General features: G+C 35.1%; 1 protein-coding gene across 14 annotated transcripts in view; it reads left to right on the forward strand.

Moving 5' to 3' along the window:
• The window catches only part of PCNX1 (pecanex 1), a 163,730-nt gene that overhangs the window by 45,949 nt on the left and 90,422 nt on the right, over positions 1 to 27,359 (forward strand). For 7 of the 14 annotated variants that reach the window (XM_038545108.1, XM_038545114.1, XM_038545110.1 and 4 more), the window contains 5 exons: positions 5,158 to 5,203; positions 6,039 to 6,128; positions 13,296 to 15,002; positions 19,606 to 19,656; positions 24,272 to 24,404. In XM_038545108.1, coding sequence (XP_038401036.1) covers positions 5,158 to 5,203; positions 6,039 to 6,128; positions 13,296 to 15,002; positions 19,606 to 19,656; positions 24,272 to 24,404 — 2,027 coding nt within the window. The remainder of the gene's footprint in view (positions 1 to 5,157; positions 5,204 to 6,038; positions 6,129 to 13,295; positions 15,003 to 19,605; positions 19,657 to 24,271; positions 24,405 to 27,359) is intronic. The other 7 variants (XM_038545111.1, XM_038545116.1, XM_038545118.1 and 4 more) reach the window with 5 other exon arrangements.

Raw genomic sequence — 27,359 nt, forward strand, 5'->3', positions numbered from 1 at the left:
CTGCAGAATAAGTTTTCCTCTTTCTTCCATGGCCTTAATAGACTGCCTTGTGCATAGTTGACTTTCAGTGAATGGGTGCTAATTGTCTTTATCTATAGAGATAATATAACTTTAGAGGTAGAATCAGACCTGGCTCTTCATTTAACCAGTGATTAAGAAGCAGACCTAATTACCCTGACTGCCCCACAGCACTACTGTTCCACATTGTTTTGCCCTATGCTGTCTCAGAAGAGTACTAGGGAAAACACCATGTTCTGTGAATCAAAATCTTGAATAGGGTCTTGTTTCCTAATATATTTTGATAGAAGACTTGCCTCTGTTTGAATTGTGTTTCATGATTCAAATTTCCAAGGGGATGAATTTTTGGTAGCAGTTTCAGTTGTGATTAAGTGTGGTATAGATTAAATAGGTCCTTAAATTTGTGTTCTTTCCGTAACAAACATGGGAAATGTTGGAGTTAAAAACAACAGCAACAACAGCAATGGGACACCTGGGTGGCTCAGTTGTTAAGTGTCAGTCTCTTCATTTCAGCTCAGGTCATGATCTCAGGGTTGTGAGATTAAGCCTAGTGCTCTGGATTCTCTCTCCCTTTTCCTGTGCCCCTCCCCTGTGCTCATGTATGTATTTTTTCTCTCTCTCTCAAAAATAAATAAAATAAAAAAGAAACATTATTGCAAAAGGTTGTGACATTTTAATTAGATCCATACCTTTAAATTTTTAATTTTCACAATACTAGTTTAAAGAGAAGTGTTATTATCCTTGATCCTCTTTTGGTTGGCCTTGCTTTCTCATTCTCTTTATGAAGTGAATGAAATGGCTTAATCTTTAGATATGGCTGCATATTTTGTATGCTTAATTAACCCTGGCCTTTGTCCATACTGACAGATGTTGGCAATGTCAGATTACCAAGGGAATTAAGCCTATGTTTTTCCCACAATCTTTTGGAGAGCCAAACTACTCCCCCCTGCCCCCCCCCCCACCTTTTTTTCAGTAGGACAGCTGAAAGGGTATAGCAGTAACCAGCCATCTTCAATAACTCGACCATAGCATTGTGTCTTTTGGAACTTGCCCTATTGTTTTAGGGAGGGACTCCCATCTTCAGTGTTATTAAAGCTTGCCTGCACATAAATGCGCAGCGTACCTAATTTGGTTTTCCTTAAAATATTAACTCTTGTATAAAAATGGGCAAATATTGAAAGTTACTATGCTACTTGGATTTTGGTATTTCAGTTTTATCCTGTTTATAACAAAATAAATGATTGACATAATTACTGTTCCCCTTTAGGGTAGTTGGAGTGAAGAAGTAGAGTCAGCCTTTCTGTATATTGGTGGAGATATTACCAGTAGACATACTGTGTTTCTTGTCCATATTTTATCATATAGCATTTGTTACACAGTATCATAATTGTTTATGTAAGTGTTTTCTTTTTTCTTTTTTTTTTTATGTAAGTGTTTTCTATACTAGATAATGAACTTGAGCATGGTGACTATGTCTTAATCGTTGTGGTCATTCTTTCCTTCTTGCCACCTTTTCTCTTCTCCCTTCCATCTTCCACTCTCTATTTCCTTTCCCTTTCTTTTTCCTTGTTTTTTTTTTGTCCTGTACCTCCCTCTCTTTCTTTTTGTCACTTGTCTTCCCTCTAACATTTCAGTGCCCGATAGTTTTCAAGTCAATTTAATGGGGAGTGGGTCTTAGCCTCAGAGAGTTTACAATGTCAGGGTAGATGTGCTATAAGTGACCAAAGTCATAAACATGATATATGCTACCAGGGAACTATAAATCTAAGATGCAAAGTAATCATTGGCATAGGAATTGTACAGAAAAGGGGTTAATGATTTTAGAGGTGAAAATAATTGTTTCCAGCCAGAGGAGGGGCAAAGCCTTCATGGAGGAGGTAGCCTTGCCTGATTGTTCTTTAGTTGGAAGAAATTTTTCTTCTCTGACACCTATAAGCCTTTCTGACCTTTCCTATGGCACTTACCAAGGAGAAGAAACAACCAAACCATTTTTGGTTTGTACAGACCACTTTTTTTTTTCTTAAAATTTTCCTTTTCTAAATCTGTTCATTTTTAGAAAAATAGCTAGTGAGGGAAAGGAAACAGAAGAAAAAAAATAATCCATAATGTCATAATAAAAAACCATTTTTAAAAAAGTTGGGATTATAGTGTGCATGCTGTTTGGAATTTGATTTTCTTTGTTGAATATATCATGAGTGTTAATGTCACTTGGTGTTTTTCTGCAGTGACATTTTTGCAAATGCATTCTTCTATTTGGATGTACTCTAGTTCGTATTCTGAGTCCTCTGTTTCATTTTTTTTTTAAGATTTTATTTATTTATTCATAGACACAAAGGCAGAGGGAGAGGGAGAAGCAGGCTCCATGCAGGGAGCCCGAAGTGGGACTCCATATCCCTGGTCTCCAGGATCACACCCCAGGCTGCAGGTGGCGCCAAACTGCTGTGCCACCGCCACCAGGGCTGCCCTGAGTCTTCTGTTTCATATGTAAATAGTCCCGACTCCTTTATATGAAAGGGGCATAAATTTAATAATACAGAAAAGCATGAAAAGTAAAATATAACCACCCATTGTATCCATTACAAAGGCTTTTGTCAGCAAGTAATAGAACTCAACTATAATTAAGTGACTTAAAGAAATAAGAGTTTATGTTTGTCCTCCAACTCTGGAGGTGGATGTGTGGCATTTGTTCAGCATCTCAATTCATGTTAGAGCTTGGATCAGCTTTTCCCTCAGGATTGCAGGATGAACATGGAATATTTTTCCATCTCTTTGTGTCTTCCTCAATTTCTTTCAGAAGTGTTCTGTAGTTTTTAAGGTATAGATCCTTTACCTCTTTGGTTAGGTTTATTCCTAGGTATCTTATGCTTTTGGGTGCAATTGTAAATGGGATTGACTCCTTAATTTCTCTTGCTTCAGTCTCAGTGTATAGAAATGCCACTGATTTCTGAGGGGGGCACTTGGCGGGATGAGCACTGGGTGTTGTGCCGAATGTTGGCAAATTGAACTCCAATAAAAAAAAAAAAGAAAAAGAAAAAAAGGATTGCGGGATGAGCACAGTAGCTTCAGTCATGAATGACCCTGTTGAAAGATCAGAAGCAGGCAACAGTGTGGGCAGAGTTGTCCTTGATTGTCGTCTTCTCAGACATGCAAAGATCTTTCCCTGGAGCCCTCCAGCAGACTCTTCACACATGTTCATTGACCAGAACCAGAACACATATCTAGACCGGGGACTGGGCCACTTCTCATTGATCAAAAGATAACCCAACATCTGAACAAAGTGGGAACTTTGTTAAGGAAAGAAAAGGGAACACTTTGCAGTGGCAGACAAGATAACTACTATACCCATATTCAAAAGTTGTTTCTTAAGCTTAAATTTCCAGAAAGATGTGCATATAAAGTTAGGGGTTTTTTGTTTGCTTGTTTGCTTACTTTTTTTTTTTTTTTTTTGTCTAGGAAGTTATGTATATTATTCTAGCTGAAAAATAACATATGTTCTATAGCTTGTTTAGCAGGTGTGATGAGAATGAAACTTTATTTTGTAGTAAAATGCTTTTTGACTTTTTTCTGTCTAGTTGCAGTGCCTTTTATAGCTAATTGAAAGCAGGAATTAGGAAAAATCAGGATCATCAAGCTTAATAGTTCAAAAAATGTTGCAAAGCTTATTATTTTTTTGGCTGCATCAAAATGTAGTAGTTCTAGCTTGTTTGTATATGCTTATTTTTTACTCACCTTTTCACTGACATAGAACCATTATATAGCATAGTATGTACTACTTAAGTGTATAGCACAGTGGGTTTTTGCATATATATACACCCTTTAATTGCTGTCCAGATCAAGAAAGTCTCTCATGCCCCTTCAAACTCAGTATTAACTTATATTTTGAGCAAATTTCTTACTTTATATTCCTCTATCAGTTGAATCAGTAAAAGGAAAGATTTGGGGGGGTACCTACTTGGCTTAGTCAGTAGAACATGCAGTTCTTTGATCTCGGGGTTGTGAGTTTGAGCCCTAGTTGGATGTAGAGATAACTTAAAAATAAAATCTTAAAGGAAGGAAAGATTTGGTAAAATACAAAATATTATATGAGTACTCTTAATTGTATTATAAAATATTAACTTTGCTTGACTGTGTTCTTAAATCCCTTGAAAACAGGTTCTAGAAAGTTAGTAAGATTTGTGGATTTAGTAACTATCATGTTATGTTTGGTTTCCTTAATGTGTTTGTGGAATCGTGGTATTTATATGATTTTTATGGTAGTATAGCGAATGATGGCTGAGATTTTAGGGAGGTGTTATATCATCTGGGAATATAAGCATTAAAAACTCAACAGATTTTAGTTTTCTTTTTATAGTTAGTGCCAATCATTTTTTGTGAATCCTTTAGTTTTTAAATTTTTATATATATGTTATAGTAGTCTGCAAAGAAGTACTTTTTGTCTAGAAGTCAGGAAAGTGTATATTGATACACCAACGGTTTGACAGCAAGAGTTAGGTTGTTTTTTGTAACATATGTTTATGTTAATGTTTTGTCCCAAACCTTTTTTTTATGTGCCCTGATAAGTCTAAATTTGTTTCAGGTAGACTCAACACCTAGTTTTGCTTTTTTTTTTTTAAGATTTTATGTATTTATTCATGAGAGACGCACAGAGAGAGGCAGAGACACAGGCAGAGAGAGAAGCAGGCTCCATGCAAGGGAGCCTGATGTGGGACTCGATCCTGGGACTCCAGGATCACACCCTGGGCCAAAGGCAGATGCTCAAAACCACTGAGCCACCCAGGTGTCCCTGCTTTTATTTATAATATGAACATGTCACAACACAATATAAAAAGTGATAGTAATTGTATGGCATGTATTGCTTGATGTTGGCGGCATCTTGCTCTGTGGGCTCCCCATCAATTCTAAGCATGCAGAGGGATTCAGTGCCATCATTCATGCACATCGTAATGTATATGCAGAATGTGCGACAACAAACAGGTTAGGCAGCTCTGATACAACATGCCCAGCGGGTGTCTTTTAATACTGGTACAAGTGACTGATAGCATGTTTTGATAATATGATAGTTTTGCTTGATAATCTTGCTAGTTTATGTTGATAATGACATAGCATTTTAATTTATTTTACTTGTTATCTTATTTTCAGATTGGATCTGGTTCCTCTCGTCTTGGAACAGCAGCAACTATTAAAGGTAGACATTAAGTTGAAAGTTGCCTGTGACTTTCCATTTCATTTTTGGATGTAATAAAGATAACTGAGTACTATATGTTCACATGTAATTAAAAATCATTCTTGAAATTATTTTGTAGATGTAATATGTATCTTACACTAAGAGTTACTTGATTTAAATTTGGGTTCTCTTTTCATCATCCGGATTTCACAAATGTATTTGAACATTTGCATTACATTGCATGAATTATAAGTTTTAATTCATAAGAAACTTTCTTGCCTTGAAGGAAAATACTTTGATGGGTTTTGGTGAGGTTTGCATATAACTGAGTAATTTAATGTGAAACCTTTAAATTGGAGTTCAAATGAATAGTAAAAAAGAGGGAAAGTGGTTTTTTTGTAAATCTTATATAGCCTTTTACATACATCTATTTCAGATGAATTTTTTTACCATATACTTTTTTAGGGGAATTTTTATAATTTTCCCTGGGAAGGAAATTTATATTGCTGCAAGTTATTATTACATAATTTGTTTCTTTTTAAAAAGTGCGTCTTTTTTTTTAAAGTATGTCTTTTTAAAGAAAGTTTTATTAGCTAACAGTATGAAGCTTTCTTTATTATTTGGTTTATAGTGCTGTGAGAATAAAGATGTGGTCTGATTGTCCATGATGCTTCCTATTAGTTCAGTGCATCATCCATTATTATAACCCATGGTATACAAAAACTACTCTAGTAGGCATCATGTGGTAATATAGTATATAGTATGCTAGAGCAGTTGCTATCCTTTCTTGTTATGCCACACTCTGCAGCCTTTACTTTTAATGTAATGCTTTTACGTGTTTCTCTTAACTTTGTAGGAGATACAGACACCGCTAAGACTTCTGATGATATCAGTTTAAGTCTGGGTCAGAGCTCTAGTCTTTGTAAGGAAGGAAGTGAAGAACAAGGTAAGAACATTATACTTCACACTGATGTTATATATTGTAGTGGCCAGGATAAGTTCATAGAATATGCCACTCACATTTTGGCAGAAGTTTATAATAATTCAATATGATATTTTTAAGAAATATTAAAATAAATTAACAAGGATAATAGTAAAACAATGTTATAAGTACTTTTAGCTTAATGGAATTCAATTACACATGTTCTGCCAAGTAGACATGGAGAGAAAAATTTTATGAGTCTGTGCCTTGGAGTAAGTATGAGATAGGAGATTATCTGCTAGTCTGTAGTGTGTCAGAGCATCTTGCCTAGTTTAGTAACCTAGTAAAACTGTTATTTTCCATCTAGTATGACCTCTAAATGCCAATTGCTCCATATCTTGCCCAACAGTATATTTTAGTAGAGAAATAAGTTGCTTTTGGACTTAAAAGAAACTATGTCTGCCTCCAACATGGTACTACTTATAGCAGATTTTTAATAAAAATTTGGGCTTTAAATGTTTTTTTTCCCCCCTACGTATTCAATTCCATTATAAATGAGTATTTTGGATTTAATGGAGTTTTTTTTTTTTTTAAGACCTGCCACATTTTTATGTTTCATTTTTAATTTTCAGACATGAAAGAATGGATATGTTATCCCATTTCCAAATGGAGATTATCCCAAGTTACATAATCAGTGAGACAGAAACCCATTTCCCTATTTCTGACCTGTTGTTTATTAGCCGATGTGTGATTTTTGGAAGGCAGACAGGCTGATAAATTTTGTAATTAAGTACAGGAAATTTGGGATCCCTGGGTGGCGCAGCGGTTTGGCGCCTGCCTTTGGCCCAGGGCGCGATCCTGGAGACCCGGGATCGAATCCCACATCGGGCTCCCGGTGCATGGAGCCTGCTTCTCCCTCTGCCTGTGTCTCCGCCTCTCTCTCTCTCTCTCTGTGTGACTATCATAAATAAATTAAAAAAAAAAAAAAAAAAAAGTACAGGAAATTTATGAAGTTACAAATAGATTACTGAATTATGATATTTTCCTTTTAATTTAATATTTTATCCTGGTCCAGTTCTTATAAGCATGTTTTATTCCTGATACTTGGAATATAAGTTTATTGTGTTGTAACTCTGCTTTTTAGAATTGCAGTATCCTGTCCTTTATTTGCTTTTGTGGACAACTACTGCTGACATTTCCCTCTCCCTCTAAAAAAAACTTCTAAACATACTGTATAATATAGAAATTATTTTCTTATAAAAGGCTAAGATGAATTGATTAGTTTGAGAATTACAGTGTCCCTTTCTGTGATATGTAATCATTAGAATGTCTCAAAAATTAGGTAATGATCTTGGGCTAGTGCCACTGCTTTTAGGGTCATATTTCTTTATTTTGTATCTGGAAAGTACTATACTTAAGAATTTTGTAGTACGTTGGGTTGGGAATTACATGCACACAGACCTCCCATGCAGATACATATTGACATAGATAGTGATGTCTAACACTCACTGAGCACACACTATTATTTAGGCTAGAGGTCAGCAGACTTTTTCTATAAATGGTCAGATAACTTTGTAGGCCATATGGTCTCTCTCGCACCTACCCAGCTGCCATTGTAGAGTGCAAGGAACCATAAACAGCACATAAATGGGTAAGCGTGGTTGTGTTACACTAAAACCTTATTCAAGAGCAGGCAGAGGGCCAATTTGGCTCCATGGGTCTTAGTTTGTCAGCCACTAGTTTAGGTCTTCTTTTAAGCATTTTATATGCATTCACACCATTAATCGTCACTGTAAGCATTTGCTGTTAATAATATGATTCTCACATTGCATATAAACATATTATGGCTTAGAAAGGAGTTATAAGAAACTTCCCCAAAGTCACACAGCTACAAAGTGGCAGTCCTGTAATTGAAATCTAGTTTTTTTTTTTTTTTTTAAGATTTTATTTATTTATTCATGAAAGACACGGAGAGAGAGGCAGAGACACAGGCAGAGGGAGAAGCAGGTTTCCTGCAGGGAGCCCGATGTGGGACTCGATCCCAGGACTCTGGGATCACACCCTGAGCTAAAGGTGGATGCTCAACCGCTGAGCCACCCAGGCATCCCTGAAATCTAGTTTTGAATCATGCTTTTAATTGCTATGTTACACAACATTTATACAGTTTAGGAACTTCTATCATTTTAATATGATAACATCTAACACATAGATAACATAGATAACATTTAACAGATATTATTTAGTACTCATTATGTGGTCTGAGCACCATTCTAAGTACCGGAAATAAATCAGTGAACAAACAAAAAATTCTATCTTTATGTGGCTTCCATACTACTGGTATGGAATCATACCAGTATAAATCAAATATATATGCAATAGAAGGGACAGAAGATAGGGAATGGTGGGGGCTGGGGAGTTTTTAAGTTTAAATAGAGTGGTCAAGGGAGGAAAACCTTGCTGAAAGCGAAGACCTGAAGGAGGTGAAGAAGTGAGCTATCAGGATATTCAAGGGGGTGAGGAGAGAGGCTGCCTCTAAGTAGAAGTAATACTATTGGCAAAAGTCTTAATGTAATAATATGCCTGTCAGATTTGAAAAATAGTGTGGTTGATGTGAAGTAAGTGAGGGGACAAATCGTATAGTCTTGTAAACCATTTTAAAGATTGTGGTTTGGGGTGCCTGGGTGGCTCAGTTGGTTGGGCATCTGCTTTCAGCTCAGGTCATCATCCTGGGAGCCTGCTTCTGCCTCTCCTTTGCACCCTCTCTTTCTCAAATAGATTTTTTTTTTTTTTTTTTTAAAGAAAGGTCATTGAGATGCCTGGGTGGCTCAGTGGTTGAGCATCTGCCTTTGGCTCAGGGCATAATCCCAGATTCCTGGGATCAAGTCCCACATTGGGCTTCCTGCATGGGGCCTGCTTCTTCCTCTGCCTACATCTCTGCCCCCCCCCCCCCCCCCCCGTGGGTCTCTCATGAATAAATAAATATATTTTAAAAAAAAGATCATAGTTTTAATTGCCAGTCAGATGAGGAACTGCTAAAGGGATTTGAGCAGAAAGAGTGTCATGATCTCAATTACAGTTTTATAGAATCACTGTAGCTTCTATGTTGAGATTAAAAGGGGCAAAGGCTGAAGCAGGAAGCTCAGTTAGCAGTTGATTGCAATAATACAGGGCACAGATCAGGGCAGAAGAAGTAGTCTGTGGATAGAAGATAATCAATGAGAGGCTATGTTGATGTTGATGGCTTTGGATATATTATGTGAGAGAAATAGTACTCATGGATTACTGAAAGGTTTTTGGGTTAAGTGATGGGGAGGATGGGAAGAGGGAAAACTGAGAAGGAGCAGATTTAGGAGCAGGGAGAGCAGGGAGGAGGGTAAGATAGGGAGTTCAGTTTTGAGCATCAGTATGAGATGCTGTTGGACTTCTAAGTAGCAATAATTAATAGATAATTAGGTAAGTCTGGATTTCAGGTAAGAAGTCTGGGTTGAGGTATTAAATTTAGGAGTTTTCAGTGTATAAATACCAAAAAAATCTAGTCTCTAGTCATGTCAGCTGTGGGTTGGCTTATCATGAAGTTCATAAACTAAGTGGGCAAGCCTGCATGGTTAGCCTAGGTTAGGTGTCCTGGCTGCCCTGATCCAAATTTGTTGGTCGTGGCTATGATTTGGCACCACCTAGTGGCAGATGCTCATTCTGGCTTCATTATCAGTTAGGGCTCTTGGGGTCCTCTAGCTGGTTTGGGTTTTCTGGACAGTGATATTTTACTTGATTGGCAAGCAGTTAGTGATTAGTTGGCACTCATATTTGTATCAACATGATTCAGAGTGATTGAAAGTGAACCAAGGATGTAGGGATGTGTGCTCTGCTTTTTTACTTTTAAGAAGGGATTATCTATCATTTCCTTTTCCAGTTGCTCTCATGTCTTCCCTATGCAAAATCAGTACTTCAGCCTATTCCCATATGAGTGTGGGGGCTGGGTAGAAGATGGAGGAACCTAGTTACAAGTATTTCTGAATTTTAGTTATCATGAGACCAGAATACTGGATGAGAGAAAAGAGGGAGTGTAGATGTAAAAATGAGAAGCTGCTAGGATTGAACTTTGAACCACTTCAGTTTAATAGGTGCAGGAGACTGAGTAGGAACACCAGGTAGGGCGCAGAAGACCTAGAGTGTTATATCCCAGTTTTTCAAGGAAAGTGCAGTGCTCAGCTTTGTCAAACGTTGGTCATAGACCAGGTGATACGACTTGACCATGGGATTAGCAGGGCAGAGGTTGTGGGTGACTTTGATGAGCATATTCATGATGGGGATCAGAATTAGAGGAGGCGAGCTGAAGAGAGTGAATACAGACTATTCTTGGTAAATTTGTGTAAAGAGGATCAGAGATGCAAGGTGTGAAAATCAGCAGGGAAAGTGAGGATAAAGGAGAGATTTGGATTTTGTAAGAATGCATAAGAGAACAGCTTGTTTTTTGTAATTGATGGAGATGATCCAGAAGAGAGGAGGAAAATGTGGTTTTTGTTTTTGTTTATGAAAGGAACATATGTTAATTTTAGAAAAGATGGTTAATTTGAGGAAAATAATTCACACTTTTGGCACTGAAATAACTTTTTTTGGTGTATCACTTTTTAAAATTATTTTTGTATTGTGCTATAATTCATGTACTGTAAAATTCACTCTTCTAAAGTGTACAACTCAGTGGGTTTTTTTTTTTTTGTAATTTTACACAGTTGTGCACTCATCACCACTGTCCAATTCCAGAAGATTTTTATCACCCCAACAAGAAACCCATACCCATTACACTCCCCATTTCTTCTTCCACCAACCCCTGGCAACCACTGATCTATTTTCTGTTTCCATGCATTTGCCTACTCTGGATATTCCATATAAATGGGATTATAGAATATGTGACTTTTTGTGTCTGGCTTCCTTAGCGTGTTGTAGCATGTCAGGATTTTATTAATTTTTATAGCAAAATATATGACTTTTAATATTCCTACAAACATATGCAAATATACTCTTAATATTCTTTTTAACTCTTATAGATTGGAACCATACTTCTTATATAGTACTGTCATTTTCACTTAAGTATTTTCTCATATGTAATCTTTGAAAACATTTTTAGTACCTTTGTGAGATTTTAATAGATAATTTATTCAATCTTTTTTTTGGACATTCTCATACTTAAAACTTTAGGTTTTAAGAAGTTTTCTAATAACTTGAAATGAACAATTTTTTGCTAAAACCTTATGTATATACCTGATTTTATCCTTTAGCAGCAATTTCTAAAAATAGATTACTGATCATGAGTGAGTATACTTTTGGAAGGCTTGTGGCCATATTGTTAGATTGCTTTATAGAAGTTACACCAGTTTGTACCATGATGAACATGCTTTTCTTATCCTAATGACTGGTAGCAGTCATTGAAAAAAGAAGTTTAATTGGATGAAAAAATAGTATCTCTGTGTTGATTTGAGCCTCTTTGACATTGTTATCAGTAAGAAAAATGTCTAAGCAAGCATAGTTACTTGAAAATTTCCTAAAACCACCTAAGGTTTTTCCTGACATGATTAAATCTTTATGGTATATTTAGCAACATTGAGTAAAGTACATATATTAAAGTTATTTTGGGTATGTCTTTTTAAATGAAAAACTTAAGTTTCTGGTTTATTAATGTCTTAGAAGGGAATCAGTTTTGATTATTAGCATTTTTTTTAAAAAGTCTTCTCTTGTGTGTTAGAATTAGTGGTTTTCAGCTACTTGTTCAGTTAAGTTCTATAAAATTCATGACTTTGAAATTTGAATATCACACTTTTCATAATTCTTATCAGGGTTATAGAGTTTTTAGAAATAACTTTACAATTTAATACTACAAAAAGTAAATACAATGCTAAATTTTAAATTTTGGTATTTAGAGATCTAAGAACTAAATACAGTGGCAGCTGTTTTGGACAAATGATAAAGAACATGTATTTTACTTATAAAATTGAAGACTTTAAAACATAAGATAGAGCCTGATAGGTCATTTATAAATCATTTATGTGGTACATTCTAGAGTCTGTTTCTCAGTTTTTAATTATTTAAATTTAGTCCAGATTTAGATTTTTAAAAAGTTACACAGTTTTAATAATTCATTTTTATTGTATATTAATCTTCGGGAGAAAGATATACTTTTATTATTGAGATTCTCCTCGGAAGAGTCTTGCTTGACTACAGAATCTATCATTGTATTATTTCTATGCAGTTATAACAAATAAGATAGTAACTTTTCTTTTTATTGAACTAATAGCAAATTCAGCCATCCTTGTCTGTCAAAAAGTATATACAAAGTCAGCTATTATGCAGTTCAGTTGCCAAGCTGTATTTCATGATAAATTACCAATGTAGGTAGGTAGGTGGATTTATTTATATCTGTATACATAGTACATACAGTAATTCAAGTCACTAATCACTGCCTTAAGTTGAAAGTTAAAGGAATAGTCTTACAGATATATAAGGATAATGTAGTTTTTCATGAGGCATTTTGTAATTGTTGCATCAATGATGAAAGAGAAAATGCAGTATTTTGCTCCACAACTATTTTAATCTTTTTGGTCATTGTGAATAACAAGATCTTATCAGGTCTTCTTGGGGGACTGTTCAGTTGTCTGTCTTTCTTTAAAGATTTTATTTATTTATTTGAGAGAGAGAATGAATGAGAGCACAAGCAAGGAGTTGAGGGGTGCCAGAGGGAGAAGCAGACTCCCCACTGAGCAGGGAGCCCAATGTAGGGCTCCATCCCAGGACCCTGGGATCATGACCCAAGCTAAAGACCGACACTTAATCGACTGAGCCATCCAGGTGCCCCCTAGAGAGATTACTTCTAATAAAATCTTTAAGAAAGAAAAAATCCAGGGCTATTTTAAATATAATGCTATGTTGCCTCTTATTGTTGATAGTCTATGGAACCTTTTCTTTGGCCATTCGAGGATTTGGAAGTTCAGTTCATTCTGTCAATAGAATGCTTTCTTTGTGCAGCTATGAAATAGAAACCAGCTCTTTGGAATGACAGGCCAACTTTTATTCAGTGAGCTACTTGGGAAGTTGTTTTTCCTTGATTTATTGTATGCTGTGAGTTCTTTCCATGGTTAAACGGTGGGGAAAACAGATGATAGATGTGTGTTAACATTTTCAAATGTGTGTTTGAAACAGATCTGGCAACTGATCGGAAGCTCTTTCGTCTGGTTTCCAATGATTCCTTCATCTCCATTCAGCCTTCCTTATCCTCCTGTGGACAGGACTTACCAAGGGACTTCAGTGACAAAGTGAGCTTGCCAAGTCACAGCCATCACCACCACATTGATCAGTCTCTGTCCAATGCCTGTGACACAGAAGTAGCTTCTCTTGTCCCTTTACACTCACACTCTTACAGGAAAGATCACCGGCCACGAGGTGTACCACGGACTTCTAGCTCTGCTGTGGCTTTTCCGGACACTTCACTGAATGACTTCCCTCTCTATCAGCAAAGACGAGGCTTAGATCCAGTTAGTGAGTTAGAATCTTCCAAGCCTCATTCTGGATCCAAAGAATCCTTAGTGGAAAATTCTTGTTTATCTGGGGAATTTCAGCTCATTGGTGAGCTTAAAAGCAGTAATTCTCAGCCACCTACAAAAAGTGGGAAGAGCAAACCTCTGAAAGCAGACAAAAGCATGGATAGCCTGAGGAGCCTCAGTACACGGAGTAGTGGGTCAACAGAGAGCTATTGTAGTGGAACGGACCGCGACACCAACAGTACCGTCAGCAGCTACAAAAGTGAGCAGACCAGCTCGACTCACATAGAGAGCATCTTGTCAGAGCATGAGGAGTCTCCTAGAGTAGGAAAGAAAAGTGGTAGGAAGAAAGAGTGCTGTGCTGACCCCGAAGACAAGAGTAACTGTACCAGTGACAAAAGGACTAGCAGTGAAAAGACTGCCTTGGAAGTGAGTACAAATAGTGGAGTTCAAGAGGCCAAGGATTCCAGTACCTCTGATGATATGCACAATCAGAGACGTCTCAGCACCTCTGCATCTGAAGAAGCTAATAAAAACCCCCATGCAAATGAGTTTACTTCACAGGGGGACAGACCACTTGGCAAAACTGCTGAAAACAAAGAGGAGCAGAGTGATAAGCCAGCTGTTTCAGTGGACTCCAAAGTTGGGAAAGAGGGTGGTGGCAAACAGAAGGAAGGGGACGTACGACCTAAATCCTCTAGCTTGATCCACCGAACAGCCTCTGCCCATAAGTCAGGCCGGAGACGGACAGGAAAAAAGCGGGCCAGCAGTTTTGATTCAAGCCGGCATAGGGACTATGTTTCCTTTCGAGGTGTTGCTGGTACAAAGCCACATAGTGCTATATTCTGTCACGATGAGGACTCTAGTGACCAAAGTGACTTGAGTAGAGCATCAAGTGTTCAGTCTGCCCACCAGTTCAGCAGTGATAGCTCTTCTAGCACCACTTCTCATTCGTGTCAGTCTCCTGAGGGCAGATACAGTGCCCTAAAGACCAAACATGTCCCTAAAGAAAGGGGCACTGACTCTGAGCATGTACACAAAGCCCATTTGGGTCCTGAAGGAACTGGCAAAAAGCGGACAACACGTCGGACTTCCAGCACAAATAGTGCCAAGACTCGGGCCCGGGTGTTGAGCCTGGACAGTGGCACAGTGGCTTGTTTGAATGACTCCAATAGGCTGATGGCGCCCGAAAGTATAAAACCTTTAACCACTTCAAAATCAGATCTTGAGGCCAAAGAGGGAGAGGTGCTAGATGAGCTATCTTTATTGGGCCGGGCTTCCCAGTTAGAGACAGTCACTCGGTCTAGGAATAGCTTGCCAAGCCAGGTGGCATTTCCTGAAGGTGAAGAACAAGATGCAGGCAGTGGAGGTAAGTAAATTATAGGAAGAGGTTTCCTCTTCAATCCATTCTTCTTGATTAGAGTAGTACTTACTCATATATGCTTTGTGCTACTACCCCTCCTTCCATGATGTTAAGAAAATAAACTTTCTTCCGTGTGGAAGGAGATGGTAGTCTCAGAAAAGGTTTTGGTCTGCACACTAAAAGTTTTTTTTTCAGGTGTATTATTTGAATATATCAATTTTTTCTTGGCCTGGAGTTTTCCTAAGTCAATTGCCACCACCTAATGTTTTACCAGGAATAATAAAAATCCATTCTCTTCTTGCCTTGTACAACAGATGCGACAACAAAATGTAGAAATTTATTAGGTCACAAACCATTTATAGTCATCTCGTATGTGGCATGTGCCACTGAGCCTTCAGAATTAGATCACTTAATCTGTAATATAAGATTTTTCCAAATATTACTTTATCTCAGACTACACGCTTTGAAAACTTGTGCTTCTTTTTTGTCTGTCTCTTTGGTTTTTTTCCTTGCTTACTCAAGTATCAGGCATTAACTTTTTTTTTTCTTTTAGCTTCACACTTAAAGTTTATTAGATTGATGTTTGTAGTTTATGTTGGCATTTAGTGTCCATCCGTGGATACATGATACTCCCTATGAAACAGTGATGTTTTGTTTAAAGTAATAGTTTATTTATTTGAGATGTATGGGAAATTGTGTGAAATTTAGTGGGTGATTTTATGTTGTCAGTGTGTTTTGGCTATTTTCTTTATTTCAGAGCTGTTTTTTGCTGTTTTCTCTTACCCAGAATAGTAAATTTATTCTGTTGTGCTTCTTATGGAATCTGGTTCTTGAGAGGATTGAAAGAGTTCTGACATCTTCTCTTGGTGCCATCATAAGCTTTTTTTTTAATCTGCTGCCCCATTCCCTATATTCAAGCTTATATCTTGTAAACATTCTCTTATTTCCTTTGGTATTGTTTCTAATAAAGATTAATTTGTAATTGGAATGTAAAAAGATGATCTTTAGTACCTAAAGAAGAAAATGTTCTATCACACTTAAATATAAGTAATTATATCTGAAGTGATTATCACCATTTGGTGATAATATAGTAATTAGATTCCCTTGAACCTTTGATGATGTAGCTATCATTTTGTTTTTTATAAAAGTCTTGAAATGCTTTTAGTGATTTCTCACACAAATCATACCACAAATGTTCACGACATGGAAGAAACCATGGAGTTTTAAAATATAGTTTAATTTTTCAGGATGTCATTAAAATGAACTTTAAGAATGAACATGCTATGGCAGAAAAATACTGCTGTTCCAAATACTATGGAAATTTAAATACTAAAAAAAATATGTACTTACCATAGTAAGTCCTTATGTCTTTGTATTTAAAATGTCATTTCCTTTCCACAGGAAATATGAGGTGTCCTGATTTGTAGGAAAAGTTATAGAAGGTTTTATTCATTTCTTGGTGCAGATCTTTGACTAAATACAAGCCCTTATTTTTCCATATTCCAGGTTTTGTCATCTTCTGTGTTCTTGTATTAAAAAAAAAACAACACGTCCTTGAATATTAATAAGAAGCAGATAATGAACTCAAAATTTCCACATACTTCGATGGAATAAACATGACTTTTTTTTTCCAAAGGAAGAACATTGTAGGGGTGGTTTTTGAGTTTCATTGTGTTTAGAATGAAATAAGAGGAAAACTAAATTGCTTAAATGTGTGGAGAATTTATACTGAGTTGGTTTTTATCATTTATTAGGGTTTTGTTTGGGCTTTGGGGAAGATTGAAGGTAGTGAGAGGGGACATGTTTTGGTTCTCATTTTAAAAATTACATAAACTGTCAAGTAATTGGTAAAGATTTGTTTATATTAGAATTAATTGCTACAGTCCTTTCTGGAAATTTAGAAGAGATTTTTCTAGGCTGTTCTTACATACCATACTCTTAAAATGTATCAACCAAACAAGATACTGCTTGACCATTCATATGGCCATACATAAACTGTAAACAGATTTTATTCTCATGAACTTGGAGGTATTGATGAGTTTTCCAACGATTTGGTTTTATTTTTAAGCTGAACAATGTTGGCAGTGTGGCAGGATGAAATCTAGAAAGTGTACTTTAAAGTACTAAAATCAAATACTCTAAAACAAGAGGTGATCTAACATGATGACATGAACTCGGACACCCTTGCCCACATGTATGGGCTCCACTGTAGGAAAGCTGCTTCTCTTCTTGAAGCCTCAGCCTCCTCATCTCACAGGGTTATTGTGGGGATGGAAGGAATTGCTATATATAAAATGCTTAGAAAGTGCCTGGCATGTAGGAAATGCTTAATAGTGCTACCCTTTCTATTATATAGACCAGTCTGTTATGCTCCTCAAATGTATCCTATCCTTAAAATAGAAGAAAAAATGATTAAATAGACTTATATTAGAGATTTCGAATCAGGCCATTGTGAAACTCGACAACAGTCAAAGTAAGAATATCGGTATTCCTAATTTCTTTCATAATACCAACAGAAAAACATTAACATCTAATCTGGTAATGTGGATTTTAATCTGATTTTGGCAACAATATGTTGTATAACTTACCTATTGATATTCAGTCACAAGTGATTGTTTTCATAGGACTTTTCACCAATAATCAAGTGCTTCAGTTAAAATTAGGTTTCATCAGTTTTCCTGTTTTGACAGGAAAAAAAGTTTCAGGTGCAGATTAAGGCATTTTCTCTTGTTGATCTCTTTTGCATTTAGTTTTTCTTTTATAATTATAAAGCATTACTTCAATAATTTGAATATTTCCTAATATTTAAAGGAAAAAATACAGATAGTTATATATGGTAGAAAAGTGTCTTGTTTTGTAGCTTACACTACTTTTAAAAAACTATTTTCTTTTGCATTTTCCTTAATTTACTGCATGAGTCAACAGATTAAAAAGAACAACCAGAATGGATGGGTTTATATTTGCTCTATTCTTTGTAATTTTTTTCTTAATTTCTTAACCTCTGTTTTTCTGTTCGAGAAAATTATTTTAAATATAATGTTTGGGTCCCTATTCTATAAGCATGTAATAGGATCCTATTATTATTACTTTTGTGTTGGGAACCAAAGGTAATCTTTTGTTAAGGGAATATTAACTTTATTCAAAGAAAAACCAAATCTCAATAAATAATTTATGAGGGTTTGTGCCATTTGTGTAAATTGAAGGTCAGTTATTTGAACCCAGATATCATTGAACCTTAGAAATACCACTGAATAGGCAAGAACATAAGAATTAAAGCTTTTGTACTTTACTAATTAGAGGGACTCTAAATTCTAATATATTAATTTTCTGATCTGTCAGTCCACATGGCAAGTTAAAAGCAACAAATTAGTAGAAAGGGATTGGTGCTTAGAAAGGCTGAAGTAACGACAGCAGCAGGAATGCACTAACATGAAAGGAGAAGCTAGAATGACCACACAAATAGAGTGGGTCATTAGAAGCAGGGGCAGATTGTCTTTTTAATTTGATAATGTTCAAAGGACAGTGTGGGATCATAACTGAATGCTGTATTGTAGTACAATGCTGTAACAAATGCATATGCAGCTGACCCTGATTCAGGGAAAGGTTACATTAGTTTATATGGAGAAGAACGCTCAGGCATATAAAACAGAGAAAGATGCTCATTCGTGTAGTAAACAGATTTGGATGCTTCATTTACTTGGAAAAATTATCTTCTCTTAAAGCACGATGAAGAAAAGATATTTTATTGATGTGGCAATTAAGATGTGGAATTATAGAATTCCCCAAACCAGCTCATGCCTGATTTTGTGTCATAGGAGCAGACATTATAGTATTTCTCTTTCTTAGCACCAAAAAAGTTCTGGATGAGGAATCAGTTACATTTTAATACCACCTCTAATTACTAACTGGATACTCTGGGAAGTCATTAAATATGGGCCTCAGTTTCCTCAGTTATAAAACAGGAATGATGACTGTCTAGGTCTGTCTCACCATTAACTGTCAGATTCTAGCGAGGTTATATTTGTAAAAGTACTCTGTAAATTGTAACTTTATTATAAAAAGTAAGATACTGATTTGTTAAGGAAATTTCCCTCTTCAGATGGATGTCACTTCAAATATATATTCTTCACTAATGAATTACCCCTTCTTAGATGAATCTCTAAAAATACATGCAAAATAGTTTGAATGCAGTTTTCTGGGAGGGGGTCTGTATCTTTCATCCCATTTACAAAGGATCAAAAACATTAGGAGACACCTCTGCAGGTAAGTGATCCTGAAACTAACTTTTAGGAACTGTTGTGTGTATATCATGACTCCAGAGTATCATTTGACTTCTTGAAATATTTTGTCTACCCATCTGTATTTGTTTGGGATTTTGGAAGATATCAGTGGGATGTGCAAATCTCTCTGACTCAAGACACAGCTAATCCTTTGTCATTGGTTGCTGTTGTTTGTTGACTTACTCAGAAAGTAGAGTAGTCCTTTAAAATGTATTCACAGTTTGAAATTGTTTTAATTCAGAACGAATCCTTCGATATGTTGCAGTAGATTCTCAGTGTTCTTTGGCCTCCCAGAAAATGACACTGATGAGTATTTGTTTTTATTTTAGAACAAAATCTTGGCATGCTGGTGTTAGCATCATCCTTGGCTGACATGGAAAGTAAGAAGGGGAAAGATATTTAGATCAAATGGGTTTCAAGCGTAAACTTAAACTATATCTTTGAAAAAAATTTTTTTTTGTAAAATCATTTGAATGTTTATTTCTTCATATAGTAACTTTATATTCTTAAATATAATAGTTTTTATCTTGAAGAATATTTCCATGTATTTCAGGATATCTGCATATATATTTTATTTTTCTGAGATATGTGTGTGTGTGTGTGTGTGTATATAAGTAGAAAGATACTTTTCTCATATATATATATGCTTGTTTGTATTTTCATTTCTCTTTAAAGTCTCATTTCATAATAGCATTTGCTTCTAATATGTTTGAGGTACCAAAACCCAATTTTTAATTTTCACAATCGTTCCAAACTTTTTCCTATAATAAACACTTCCCACTGAAAATAACACCTTTCTTGAGTAGTTTCATCTAAATTTTTATTCATTTAATAGCAACTGAGCTATCACCAGAGGCCAGTCACGACTATATACAGTGACTAGACAGTAACTTATTATATTTGAACCCTGGTACTAAACAGTCAGCTGTATGATTTACATGTTTTCAAGTGGTGTCTTTTTCTGTACCTACCTACAACTTTCCAATTTTTCAAATAGAATATGGATAACCCTCACCTCCTACCTCCCTACATTTTGCTGTTTTATACTCCCCCCATCCCAAAAGTACTCATTGCCTTTAATACTCTTCCTGTTTTCATTCACAGAGTAAAATGAACTGATAGTCTGTGGTTTCAGCATCCCCAATATAAAAATAAAGAGTTGTACTAAAACAATTCAGTATAGAATTTAGAGAATTTTCCTAAACTCATTTAGGTAAGTGGGAAGTACCTTCTGAGGTGGGAGGTATGTATTATGGATTTGGTTTTCTATTTGATCTTTAGGAATAGATCAGATCATGTAGCTAAAATGTCTTAGGATCTCTGTGCCTTGTGCATGAATTGCCCTTAGGCCCCCAGAAAATGTTTAAACTTAATCGAATGATTGTTTTAATTCCTCAAAAGTGAAGAGCTAAAAATGATCCAGGGTTCTCTCTCAAACTTGTGCTTGTAATTTAGTCTCTTGAAGTTTTCTAACACTAAGAAATGATTCATGAATTTAAAAATTAAAAAAATTAAGTGTCAAAATTTTCAAAAATATATGTCCTTGAAAGTATTTTTAAATCTTTCTTGTTATTTAGGTTTTTTAATCATTTAAATGTTTGTGGATTTTTTTCTTCCTTTACCTACACATGCTTTAAATTTAGTTGTACCCAGAGTGTTAAATTTTCGCTATTTGTATTTTATGCTTTTATTATTCTAGTTAATTTGATTATTTTGCCAGGAGGATACTGGGTTTTAAGCAATGTCAAAATGTCAGCTTCAAAACCAGGTTTTAAAGTGTTTTCTCTCTCCTGTCTGGTTCTTTAGTTCAAAGGTTTTTTTGTGTGCTTTGTTTTCTTTCTCTTACAAAGTTAAAGGATTCAAAAAGTTTGTTGTAATTGGGTTGTAGAAGTGAACTTTCATCAAGAGACTATAACTTATGTGACTATGTTTACAGCAAATTATTTTAAGTGTTAAAGATACTTTTCTTACAGCAAATTATTTTTATGAATTGCTTAGAGCAACTTATTTTAAGCTGTAAAGATACTTTTCTTTCCTTGGCACTAATAGAACTGGACCCCTCCTGGATCCTATTCCAAATAGAGATGTTTGGTATGAGTAGTATATTCCTCAAGGGGTATGGTTTAGTCTTGTTTGTTGTGATCATAAACTATGGCATGGTGTTTTCAGTTGAATGTGTGATCCTAGCTGCTGTTAAAGTAGTTGCTTTGGTAAACATTCAAAATTCTTTTAGCATTAGATATTTACACCCCTAATATTATAAGGACAACATAGGTAGTAATCATAACTCCATTTTAATACATTGTTCAGTAGATTATTATAAACTTTCATCTTGAAATGTTTCCAAAACTATTGGATTAAGAGAGTAAGTAGTAGTATGTAGTTCTTTTCCAGATGACAAAATGTAAATGGTGTGATAATAGCCAAAAAAAAAAAAAAAACAAAAAAAAAAATTACGTTCTGAAGAAGCCAAAGAACATTTTGACTACAAATGGACACCTTAGTTTGTATTTTCATCTTAGTACTATGGAATAACTGGCTTTTACTTAAAATTCGCACCGTTAAGTCTTCAGTAGAAGGAAGATAGTAAAACTGTTCCTATTTCCCTTTTATTCTCAATATTCAATGATTACATATTGTTTCCAAATACATATTGTATCCAAATCCTTCAGAGTAATTTTAGTTCATTTTATGAATTAAATTATTCTCCATACATTATATCTGGGTGAAGAATAAAAGTACCTAAACTAGATATCTAAAACTGGAGATAATGTATAAGTTTCTTTTTTTTTTTTTTTAAGTTTCTTAATGAAATGAATTGACCTGTAAATTTGAGCAGTAGTTTCTTACACTAGAATAGAAATCTTCAATATAGGTTCATAAAATGTCTTGAGTTTTAAGAGTAATTTTAAATTCTATAACCTGAGTTAACCTTGCTGATGTCTAAGCCGTTAACAGGAATACCAGTCACTCATCTAAGTTTTGCTTGTCTTCCTGCAAGTCGCTTGTTTGCTTTGTTTTATCTTTTATCCAATCAATGACTGCCCTGCCCGTATGTTTTCTCCTTTGTGACAGTGCTGGTTGCAGTTTACTTCTGTTGAGGAGACAATGGTTAGGAGTAGGCTAAACACACAGTATGCTTTGTAGATTGTAGTGACAGAAAGATGTCCTTGAATTTCTACATCAGCATTGTCCAGTAGAACTTCCTATGATGATAGAAATACTCTGTATTGCCCCAATAATGGTAACCACTAGGTATGTATTTTATTGAGCACTCGCAATGTAGTTCATGAATCTGATAAGCTGAATTTTTAATTTTATTGAATTTTAATTAAGTTTTACAATTAAGTTTTAATTAAATAGCCACACGTGACTAGTAGCTACCATGTTGGACAGCACAGGTCTAGATGACCAGGTTTAATGATCATTTGTTCTCACAGGCCATATGTAATTTTTGCATACGTGAGCTTTTGCATCACAAGTAACCTTTTTCACATTTTAAGTAATTTTCATTATATCGTAGTTAAACTGGAGGGAAAAAAAAACAAAAAAATATTAGCTCAAGGAGTCAAGTCTGATTTGGAGCCAAAGCCCCAATGCCTATTCTTATTTAGTTGCCTAACTTCAGAAGGGGGAAAAAAAAAAACAATTGTCTTGTAATTTGTGACTTCTTACTGGCATAAGCTTGCCAAATGGGTAAAATAATTGTGTGCTTGTCATTAGCGCAATAAAAGGAAACAGTGCCTACATAGAAACACTGTGCCTTCTGGAGGTAGTGTGTACATTCCTAATCATAATAGATTCATTACACAAAGAATATTCCCTGGTGCAGTCAGGGAAAAAGATACAAAATGTAAACATTAAAAAGCATACTTTATTAGAATCAACATTCACATTGGTAGAAATGGCTATTGCTAAGCAGAATAATTTGAGAATCAGTAACTATGCTTTTCAAATGTCCAGAAAGCTTGCAACAGAACTGAAATCTGAATACAACAACATTCTTGGATTTGTAATCCTTTTCATACTGAATAGAAAAAAATGTGTTTGGAAAGAATGTTTCTGTACTAAGTTGTTTTGTCTTTATTCATACTTAGTATGAAAATATCCTTTGTCAAAGTAAAAAATCATTCCTAAAATATTTAGATCACAGTGTTTAGATCACCAGGAAGCAATTGTTTTAAATTCAGATAAGCATAATCTTACATTTTGTTTAAGAAATTGAAATCTATTAGAATGGTTTTATAAAATTTTACATAATTCTGTTAAGCCATAGTGATTTTGTCATTGTTGTGTATTTGGTTTTCTTTTGTACTTTATAGTTTTTGGATTAAATCAAATGTCTGTGCTTGTCATCTTGGTGATACTTGCTCCTGATGTTGAGGGGACCTGTGCTGGGGCATAGAGTTGAATAAAATCTGATGGAAGCAAAATACCTTACCTTAAGATATATCCATGCTGTCTTGAATTAAACACTTAAAAAGCTGCCAGAGTTGTGGCATAGGGCAGTGTGGGATAGACTATTGCTTTACTTCTCAGCATCAAAAATGAAGTACTATCATTGCTTGCTTGTACTGTCTTCTTGACAGGAAATAATGCTCCATTCCTATTAGTTGGAACTAACAAATAATGGTACTTTTGAGGTTGACTTAATTAAAGGGGGGAATAGAGGATTATGGGACTAATTGAGGCTTTTAGAGAAAGATTTAAGGCAGCAGAGATAATAAAATAGGAAATTGAGTTTGAAGAGAAGATGGTGAGGCCAGATGCATCAAAAACATTATTTTTAAAGAAACTGTGATCCTTAAGTAATTGACGTGTGTTTTGTGTATTCCTTGATACGATAGATTAACAGCATAGGTATGAAAACCGTTTGGCTCAATTAGACAACTCCTCTTTACCTTTGAGGGTGGGAAGTCAGGGGAAAGGCAGGCTCAGCTGCTATTTACATCTCTGACCTAGGCTCCTATTTGACCTAAGTCTATCTTGATGCAGCAGCACAGGCCAGCGAGGAGGCAGTATCCTTTCGCCGTGAACGCAGCACATTTAGGCGCCAGGCAGTACGGCGCCGGCACAATGCAGGGAGTAACCCTACCCCTCCTACATTGCTCATCGGATCACCCCTAAGGTATGGTATTTTAAAATTCCACCAAGCTTAGCATGCATGTTAACAGACCTTCTAACCTGTTCTGTCAGTCTGAAGAAAGCATTCAAATAAGGCTTTTCTTTTCTCCCCAGTTTCTCTCCTATGGTTTTTAAGTTCTTGGAGCTTTCTCTGCATGTCATTATGAGTCTGTTGCATTATGCATGCCTTATGTTGCACTTTTTCAACAAAATGATCAGATTGGTGTAGCAAATTTTAAATAGCAAAATTACTTTAGAGTGGTTATATAAATGTAAATAGAGGCCTTAAGTCAGCTTTTCATTTTTTTCCTACTCCAAATTAATATTAATGCAGCATCTTTTCCCCAACATCTTGACAGTTTAATAAGAACAAATATGGACTGAGTGGTGAGCTTGTTGAGGAATACTGATAACTGACCTGAGCTTGATAAACCAGCTATTTTATTTCACTAAAATATGTATTTTGCATTGCTTAAAAATTGGTGTCCTTTATTTCATAATCACTAGGACCTGGTAAATTACATGGAACTAAATAAAATATTCCATTTATAGTAAAATATGGTCAATTGGATATATGTGTATGTATTTGTGTATATCTGTGTTGAATTTCTCAACTTCTGCATAGAACTGAAGAAAAAACATTTTTACTTTTCCCAATATTTCTAATTAAGAAGGCATCTATTTATAATATTGGGAATAGTTTTCCATTAAAATTTTAGTGTTTTATTCTCCATTGTGTCTTATGAGACAAAATATTTGTGCTCTATTTTAAGAATACAAATATGGACAAAAATGTTCTACTTGTGCTTGCTTAAGCAGTGCATGATGTCATATACTTTTATTCATCTCTGTGTTGAAAAACGCCATTACCAAATTATTTTCCTACATTTTAGTTTGACATTCAAAAGGAAGAGCACTTGATGACATAACTCCTGTTAATGCATGGTAGATTCCAAAAGCCAGACTTCTTCCCTTGGTAAAATCTTGTTCTTGAGAGTAGCAAAATGTTTCCTTTTACATTCCCCTGGGATTTAAGACTTGCTTATTTTTCTGGATTTTACATTACAGTCAGGAACTTCATCTTTTGTAGGTCATGTTCCTAATTAATCCTGCAGTAATACATAATTCTGTAAAAAGTAGTGTGGATTAGTTAAACTGACACTTAAAATATAAAAATGGGAAGGCACCAGTTCAAAAAACATTTGGTCTAAAAACCTTTTCTGAGCACTGTTGCTTTTTGTGAACCCTCCTTTTCTACGTGCCTTCTCCTCTTTTCCTTTGCTCCCTGAACTAATTTTTCCTTCTGCTACTGGATTGGGGGTGGAGTCCCAACCTACAGAAAGAGCTCAGCATCTCATTTTATTTTTTGTTTTATTTTTTTCTAACCGCTTCATTTTGCCTCTCGAATAATACTTGCCTTAAATATGTTTGCTTTCTTACTCCATGTTGATATTAATCCTTTTTTTAGCTTCCTCCTTTTAGTCTTTACAAACCCTTTCATTCTTTGCCACAAATAAGCCTGCTGGATCCTACTCACCAAACAAATGCAGACAAATTACTTTTTTTTCTTTGCCTGGTGGAATATTAAAGAACTCTAGCCAGTCATGTAGAATTTTGTAGGGTTTTAAATACATCACCATTTAAATGAGGATATGGTATGAAGCTTATTTGTAAAGGGCTAATGTTAGAAATTTCAGAAAGTCTAGTAGTCAGCATGTAGATTTCACTAAGGTTTCAGGATCTTTCCAGTATAAAGGTTGCATGTATCTTAAATAGGCTGACTTCATCATGGATGAAGTAAGATAAAATTTAATGTAGAGAAATTAGAAGAAACACCAATTTGAGAAAATCTTTTTTTAAATGCAAAAGTATTCAGGTAGAGAATACTGGTGTTAATTTTCAGTTTGACTTCTGTAATCTCAACTTTAAGTAAATATAGGGTGGCAGGGTCATGGAAGAGTTGAAAACTTGTTTGTCTAAAGGAAATGGAATAGGAGTAATAATAACTTAATTATTTATGTAAATACCTGTAAAATATACTAACTTATTTTAAACTTTAATGAATAGTGTGATTGACAGTCAAAAGCAACTTGGTAAAATATATGTCTCCAAGGATTGTGAATGAATCATAAATTGCTTCACAAAGGGAATTTGCAAATATTTTTTATAGTTGTTAGACTATCCTGTTCCATAATTATTTATAAATGTGGTTTTTTTTTTCATTAAGTTAGCTTTGTAGGTAGGTTTTATAGACCTTGACGGTTCGTCTCAGTTACTAGAGATAAAAGCAAAGATCAATATTAAAAATTTTATGATACTAATATTGAGTTAGTTCTGTATTTATCTATTTTTATCAACCCAAATATGGTATCTTTTAGAATAATTAACGAACTGGAATGAAAAGAAAGTAGTGCATTTTGGGGAAGGGAAAAAATATTTACTATATTCCTAGGTTTATTTTTTTAAATATTATAGGATTGAAAGATCTGGAGTCAAATAAGGTCATAGTAATAAAAACAGAATCCATGGTTAGAAATTTATAGGGACCATTTTGTGATGCTCAGGAATAAATCCACCAAATATTTGTGAACTGTGTTCAAGATACTCTTGAGTATTCTTTGGAATCTGGCTATTCATAAGAATAATGTGATCAAATTCTTAGAGTTTATTATTTAGTTGTGGAGACACATACAAAAACAACCAACATATATATAAGGCAGAATGTGCCAAATACTAAATAAGTGGTACAGAGGACGGAGACCAAGACCAGCTATATTTTTTCTACCATTTAAATTGGAGATGTTAATTACTAAGATTGCATGTCAGTGATGCTATTAATAGGCAATAGTTAGACCTAAATTTCTACCTTTCCTTTTACTATGTTGTAAAATAGTACCTTTTCTCAAACTGGTAGTTTTGATATATAATTGGCACTGTAAAGAATATTAGTTCCTGTAAG

The sequence above is a fragment of the Canis lupus genome, chromosome 8 (assembly GCF_011100685.1).
Source record: "Canis lupus familiaris isolate Mischka breed German Shepherd chromosome 8, alternate assembly UU_Cfam_GSD_1.0, whole genome shotgun sequence".
Classification (NCBI taxonomy): domain Eukaryota; kingdom Metazoa; phylum Chordata; class Mammalia; order Carnivora; family Canidae; genus Canis; species Canis lupus.